The sequence below is a fragment of the Melanotaenia boesemani genome, chromosome 6 (genome assembly GCF_017639745.1).
Source record: "Melanotaenia boesemani isolate fMelBoe1 chromosome 6, fMelBoe1.pri, whole genome shotgun sequence".
NCBI classification, from domain to species: Eukaryota; Metazoa; Chordata; class Actinopteri; order Atheriniformes; family Melanotaeniidae; genus Melanotaenia; species Melanotaenia boesemani.
The window spans coordinates 23,348,858-23,356,565 of record NC_055687.1 but is presented as its reverse complement, the minus strand read 5'-3'; the positions used below and the strand labels follow the sequence as shown (position 1 = coordinate 23,356,565).

The window sequence follows — 7,708 nt, the reverse complement described above, 5'->3', positions numbered from 1 at the left end:
TTATATATAATAGTAAAAGACCTTTATAATACTTTCTGAAACTATATATTCCTATAATCTATAAAGTAACTAAATAGAAAACTTTAATTCGTACAGTGGATTAAGTCAGTTTTAAATTGTCAATAGTTATTAAAAATTACATCCCAAAAATAATAAAGGATTACACAAAATCTGGCAATGATAATGAATAAAATCTAATAATAATTATCAGACAATATGTAGGGATAGAACAGGAACAGAACTGTTTGGTGTATCTGCTAAAGATATGAAGGTTTCTGATATAAAATTTGTACCAAAGAAAAGGGCAGCACTTCTAAAAGCTCTAAATTATTTCTCATTAATCATTCCATAAAAACAGCAATGTGAGCAGGAAAGGCTCTTATAAACACCATGTGTTTATAGCAGTTATAGTTTTTTTTAAACAGCAGTACTTTGAGACTAAATTTGGGTGAGTTTTCAGACTTGCACTAACATCACCATGGAAACCTCTACTGTCACTCAGAGCTCTCATCTGATGAGGTGTGGTAATTAACAGCTTCTCTCACATTTGTTGCAGTTAGATAGATAGATAGATAGATAGATAGATAGATAGATAGATAGATAGATAGATAGATAGATAGATAGATAGATAGATAGATAGATAGATAGATAGATAGATAGATAGATAGAAAGAAAACACTGGTGATAAAAACAGCATGTTTTCAATATTTCATTTAATAATTTTAACAGTAATAAAAAATGTATCTTTGTAAGCTTTGTAAGCAGGAAGACACGCTCATTACTTCAGCAAAGCGCCTTGTGAACCAATGCGCTTAGACAAAGGGAGCGCGCAAAAATACGCGCGCACTGACACACGTACAGTGCGAGGGACCAAGACAGAGGAGCTCAAACATCCTTTGGGTGCCGTATCACCAATTTGACGTATAGTTTTCGTGCGCTCCAGACGCCCTGCCTCGGATATCTTTATCTTTTCTTTGCGTTAAAACCCAACCCGAATTGTTGCAATGGAGTTCCCCACTGTTCCCCAAGACGACATAACCGAGCGCTTCTTATTCTCCGCGACTCCTTCCAATGTGACGTTCTCAGAGGATCTGCTGATTGTGCCTTCAAGAAGCAACGAAACTAGCGAGGTTCCAGCCAGAAACACTACTGGGCTCATCATAGCCGTTTGCATCACGGCTCTGTACTCTCTCATTTGTGTGGTGGGACTACTGGGAAACGTGCTTGTAATGTACGGAGTGCTCAGGTAAGAATCCCAAGTTTCGCCATTTAGTAGAAAAACCAAAAACACTGACAGAAAACAAAATTATTGGTTGGATTGTTATAATTTACTATTGGTTGCACGCTGATGAAATAAAAGCCAGACACACAACTGAGGTCTAGCAGAAAGCCCAGTCATGGGAATAATAGTCTGAGTTAGTCTTTTTTTATATATCATTAAGAATTGCCTTGAAAACACAAGAGTTGTTCCTTTAAATATCATTATGTAAAATCACTTATGACCTTGTTTGTGGTGATCTCTTGTCATTGCCCACAATTTCAGTTTGTCTGAGAGCCATCTTCCAACACAATCTCCTCCACACACAAACACACACCTCCCACACACACCAGGGAGGAGATGGAGGATCCTGTGAGCCACAGCTAAACCGCTGAAACGAGTTCACAGTGCTTGGTACTCCGTGAGGAACTGTGTTGTGATGATCGGTCTGTAAAGGACAAAAGTGCTGAACCCTAAAGTAATGTCTGTAATTCTTCATGATTTTTTATAATTTTCTTTATTTACTGATGAACTATTGCAGTCTTCAGGTAAGCAATAATGTAATCAGCCTTTTAGTATCTACTAAGCAAGTCCCCAAATTAATTTCAAATTAAATAAATTTAATATGAAATGTTTTACACTCACTCCCTGTCTGACCAGTTACTTTAGAGTGAGATCCATACATGATGTATGATGTAATAAACCTTTTTATTGAGCTTGTAGGATGAAAAGTAAGACACTCTTTTGTCCTCTCTCATTGTTTTAGAGCCTGTTTTTGTTTAATCTAGCAGCAATTGTATTCAGGAACACAATGTAATTTATTGTGATTGGCTATTGTCATGTTGTCATCCTTCTTTAAACAGTCACTCAGCTATTCATTTGGCATTCAGGCAAACTCAAGTCAGGTCTGGTGAAAATATTAAGAGAAAATTATCTAGGAGTTTGGTTGAATTTTTCAGTGGAAATTAACTCATTCCAGAGAAATGAGGTATAATGGAGGCTTATAGGCTCATTTAGGAAGTACAGAGGCTGTTAAGCATCAGGTTAATTGCTATAACAACAATGATGAGAATAAATATCTTTTATTCAGATTATTTCAACATTGTTTGAGGGGAAATAGCTCATCGTTAGTCTGAGAGCTGGAAACAATTAAATTCACCTTTACTGGATTGTATCCTTGAAGCATTTTTGAAATTGTAACTAAAACACTCAAATCAATTTTTATTTATCAAACACTTTTCATACACAAAGTGCTTTACATATAAACAATTTTAACACATTAAAAAACACAATTCTTCACATGCCCAAGTATATGACACCTAACAACTGTAAAACACACTTGATCATAATCTCTCACATGCCCTCATGCACACACACACAAACACAACATGTATGCCATCTGGCTTGACACTGCTGTGAGGAAACAATAACGTGGAGATCAATCAACATGTGAGCCAGCCCAGAGAGGCCACCACTGGAAACCACCCAGGTCAGGGCAGACCGGGGTCCACACCCCAGCCATAAGGCTGCAGTGCAGGACTGTCAGCGACCCAGACAACGGTGATCACCACAGCAACTACCCTGCAGACTGAGCAGGCATCGCCCCCAGCATGAAGGATTAAGACGTTAGACAACAAGACCAAATAAAAGCGACAGTTATAAAATATTAATAAAGGAGTCCATATAACAGTGTACGTGAAAACAAAACAGTAAAATCAGAGAGCCACATAAAAACTATATAATTAAATAAGTAGGAAATAAATCTAAAAAGTAAAAAGTAAGATAAAATAGACTAAAACAAAATAAAATAAAAATTCATTTAAGAACTAAACTAGAAAGGTATGTTTTCAGCCTCTTTTTAAAACTTCTGCAATCCTAAGGTTCTCTGGCAGGATGAGAAGAACATTAAGACATTTTTAACTACTAAAATAACGTTAATAAATCAATCCTGAAGCACACAGGGAGCCAATGCAGCAATTTTAAAACTAGTGTAATGTGTTCCCACCCTCTAGTCCTCATCAGAACACATGCTGCTAAACTCTGAAGTAATTGTAGGTTAAAATGACTCTGTTTGGGAAGACCAGAGAGCAGGGCATTACAATAACCTATTGTACTAGAAATAAAAGCATGCATAAACACCTTGGTGCTGGCCAGAGAGAGAAATGGGTGGCCTCTGCTGATGTTTTTAAGATGATAAAATCATCTTTCTAATGTGTGGAATAAAATCCAGCTCAGACTTGAAAGGATACCCAGATTTTTGACACACTGAGAAGGATTGAATTTTAGTGATTTTGGTACAATAATACATCTCTTGTCTGTAGGACCGATAATTAAAACTTCAGTTTAGTCCTGGTTAAGCTGTAGGAAATTCTTTGCCATTCATAATACAGTTTAAAAGGATGTTAACTGGCTCTAGGTCATCAGGAGACATGGCAACACCAGCTCTCCTTTTTTTGGTACAGCAGCAGGCAGACCTTGAGAAAAACGCAATTTTCTCCAGCTGACACCGTTTCTCCTTTACTGTGAGTCAGAATCGTTGAAAATGTTCAGTGCTTCTTTTGCAACCAACCAGGTACACTAAGATGAAGACAGCCACCAACATCTACATCTTCAACCTGGCTCTGGCCGACGCTCTGGCCACCAGCACCCTCCCCTTCCAGAGTGCCAAGTACCTGATGAACACGTGGCCCTTTGGCGAGCTGTTGTGTAAAGTGGTTATCGCCATCGACTACTACAACATGTTTACCAGCATCTTCACACTCACCATGATGAGTGTGGACCGCTACATCGCTGTTTGTCATCCTGTGAAGGCCCTGGACTTTCGCACGCCTGCCAAAGCCAAGCTCATCAACATTTGCATCTGGATACTCTCGTCTGCTGTTGGAGTGCCAGTGATGGTCATGGCTGTTACCAAGGTGACAGATAAAGGTGGGTGAACCATTGTGTAAAAATTCTATGTCTTTGTGTACTTCACTGGAAAGTGTTGATTCAGGTGATAATTACATCATGAAAGAGAGTTTGAGCTAGGTAGTTAACTTAAATTAGCTTCTGCACATGGGCACCTATTAAAACTCTGATTGCTTTAACTCCTCAGGAAACACTGCCTGCACACTTAGTTTTCCTAATCCAGAATGGTATTGGGATACAGTAACAAAGATCTGCGTTTTCATCTTTGCCTTCGTGGTGCCTGTCCTCATCATCACAGTCTGCTACGGTCTGATGATCCTGCGTTTAAAAAGTGTCCGTCTCCTGTCTGGCTCCAAAGAGAAAGACAGGAACCTGCGGCGGATCACATGCATGGTCCTGGTGGTCGTTGCAGCTTTTGTCCTCTGCTGGACCCCAATTCACATCTTCATCATCGTCAAGACCATGGTAAACATTGACCACAAAAACCTGTTGGTGATGGCTAGCTGGCATCTGTGTATTGCTCTGGGTTACACTAACAGTAGTCTGAACCCTGTGCTGTACGCCTTTTTGGATGAAAACTTCAAGAGGTGCTTCAGGGATTTCTGCCTGCCCTATCGCTCCCGTTCAGAGCAAAGCAGCTTCTCCAGAGCACGCAACAGTGCAAAGGAGCCTGCATCTGTTTGTGCGCCTGCAGCAGCACAGAGAATGACTGCCTGACTAAGCATTAATCATCCAGAGGTGGAAACATCCCAGAATGAACTCCAGAGTGATGGTGCCACACAATTCTCCACCACAGAAGTCTGAGTCCACAGATGAAGACTTTTGACTTGCAGTGTGTTGTAGGTTTATATAACGAATCCTCTTTGTTCCGCTTGTTAAACGCAGTTATTGAAGGATCGTCTTTTTGTATGATCGCTAACTTAAGACAAAATATACATATATTCGAGAGGTGTACATAATAGATTATTATTATTATTATTATTGTTATTTTCATTGAGATGTTAGCTTTGCTTCTGCTTTGTTCCACTACTGACTTTAATGTAGTTAATATGTAGTATGTAGTTTGAAATTGTGTGGAAAGAAAATGCAGGTACTGAACTCTATTGGTTGATACTCAATCCTAACATGTTTGTATCTTTCCACATCACTACTGAAGTGGTGATCAGTCATGGAGTCATACTGTAGCCTCCTGTATTACACAGTCCCTTAATGATGAGACTGTCTCACAAAACCTCACATGATGTCACCAAGGTGTCTTTTTTATGACTAAGCCGTGGCCAAATTTAATGAACTAACCAACGTCCAAGAGATCACTTTCTAACAGATGTTGTGCTGTACTTGATGAAGAACAAACTCAGAAAATCCTCTTTGACAGAAACGAGTAATAATAGCTTTCACATGGAGGTAATCATGTGAAAAAACACTTTTTTTTGACATAAGCATTTGTAAGTGATCACTTATAAAGCTGATGTGACGAAGCTGTTAACTCACAGTGCTTTACACATCCAGCAGTTTATAAGCAGCAGCAGCTTCGTTTGGAGGTGATTTTTCTGGCAACCTCGCCGTCTCTTTAAAGTCATTTAAAAGAAGGATTTAGTCATAATATCTTTGTCTTTGTTAATAAGTGAAAGGTAGAGAATCTGTTGTTACAACTGTACAGACTGTACAAACTAGTCTTCTGCCATCAACTGTTTTAATTATTTTCTACACATTTAAATTTTTTTGCATCTTAATTCTCATTAGTTTTGTTGTTTTTTTCTCTTTTTTTTCTTTCTTTCTTACAACTATGACATTTTTGGTCTCCGGCTTCTCAGTAGCTTTTTTAGCTGCTTTAGCTGCTGTTGAGCTGTAACTGTTTGCATTGTGAACACTGAAGCATTTTATAGCAGTTCTAAAGCTAAACACACACACACACACACACACACACACATATATATATATATATATATATATATATATATATACAAAAAAAAACAAAAACAAACAAAAAAAAAACTATACATGCGAATGTTGAAACTCTATTTTCATTATATTTCCATCCACTGGAAATATTCAGCTTCTTGCCTGTCCTTGTGATTGTAAAGAAGGATGTGATTCCAGACAAATAGAAAATACCACCTTCATGTGCAAGCACTGATGACTTTTCAGCTGTGCTCAGCTGACACAATATTTCCTCTCCTGCAGCAGTCAGCCCGCTCTGTTCATGCACAATCAAAATATTTAGCAAAGCCAGGAGCTGAAGGGTAAATGTGGCACTGCTATTTCAAGGCATGACGAGGTAAATGACTTGGATCAAATGCATTAGTAAGCAGCTGGAATCTTCCCACACATATTAAAGCTAATGGACATTTTTTTCTCCTGATGATTGCTGGACTGCAGGAGGACTTTTGGAGCACTGAGGAAACTGTGGGTTTTTACTTTTTGGGATTTGAGTAACCAGTGAAATTGATGCTTTGGATTTTTCCACTGCAGCAATGCAGATTTGTTTGAATAAAAACATATTGTACATAGTGTATCAGCTGTAAAGGTAATATGGTTCTGTATATTTAGTTAGTAATGTTGTCATTTATCTTGTTCCTTTGTGCAGTCTTGCTGCTATACTGCTATACTATAATTTGAAAGAAATTAATCCTGTCAGAGTACATTTGTTTACATGTGTCAAATGTACTATTGTTATGATAAGGGGTTCAGACATTAAGGCAAGTTTATTTGTACAGCACATTTCATGTACAAGAGAGTTTAAAGTGCTTCACATAAAACATTAAAAGTATTACAGATGGTGCAACAAAAGCATTAAAAAGAAGTAAAAGGCAGCAACAAATAGCAAAGATCACAATAAAAACATAATAAAATCATAAATTAAACTTAAACGATTAAAGCAAGATCATTTTAAAAGTTACCGTGCATATTTCATGCATAGCTGCATGAGAGAACAGTTTACTTTTCCTGTTTTGTAGAAGGCAGCCTTCAGACAACATGATACCAACCAGTAACCAATGCATTCATATTTAGAGCTTTTTTTTATCTGTTTGTTTTTTACTCCTGACCTTAACCAACCACTACAGATGACAAATTATCACAGTCAAAAGTCCTGGATGGACAAAGGATGGAATGGGCCTTGAACTCAGTTCTCTGGCAGGACAGTCTGCAATGTAACTGTCCATGCCCTCCTACCTCCTCACAAGTATTTTTGTACATTTTTGTAAACCTCATGGGATGCAGTATGTAGGCATTTTACAGTTAGCAAAGGAAAACCTAGGCATGTGTAATGTAAAACTGAGTGTTATGATTTTAAAAGGTAAACACTGGTATTTTGGAGCACAGAAAATGTAATTATTTTATCATTTTGAACCATCATTGTGAAATGGGTGCATTTGGAGCCATTTACCAAAGTATGAAGCTGTTATTCACTGTGTTGAGATCGGGTTAAAATAAGAACCTGAATGCCTTATTTAGTTTGTGTTTAGCTTTTTTTCTAAGTATACTGCTTTGTGAAGGCAAAAGTTGTTTGATCTTTAAAACATGTTTTACATGTATTCTAAC

The 7,708-nt window shown here is 37.8% G+C and overlaps 1 protein-coding gene across 1 annotated transcript; it reads left to right on the top strand.

Annotated features, from left to right (window-relative positions):
* The first annotated feature begins 791 nt into the window (after positions 1 to 791).
* On the top strand, positions 792 to 5,139 carry oprd1b (opioid receptor, delta 1b). The gene is made up of 3 exons (XM_041986757.1): positions 792 to 1,246; positions 3,831 to 4,186; positions 4,353 to 5,139. Exons 1-3 carry the CDS (start codon positions 1,005 to 1,007, stop codon positions 4,880 to 4,882), a joined length of 1,128 nt encoding a protein of 375 aa, XP_041842691.1. The 5' UTR covers positions 792 to 1,004; the 3' UTR covers positions 4,883 to 5,139.
* Positions 5,140 to 7,708: the final 2,569 nt, after the last annotated feature.

Excerpts from the sequence above, each read along its gene's own strand:
- oprd1b (XM_041986757.1), top strand. The coding sequence starts at position 1,005 with ATGGAGTTCCCCACTGTTCCCCAAGACGACATAACCGAGCGCTTCTTA. Across the intron at positions 1,247-3,830 it reads GTAATGTACGGAGTGCTCAG|GTACACTAAGATGAAGACAG; the intron begins GTAAGAATCCCA and ends GCAACCAACCAG. Across the intron at positions 4,187-4,352 it reads TACCAAGGTGACAGATAAAG|GAAACACTGCCTGCACACTT; the intron begins GTGGGTGAACCA and ends TTAACTCCTCAG.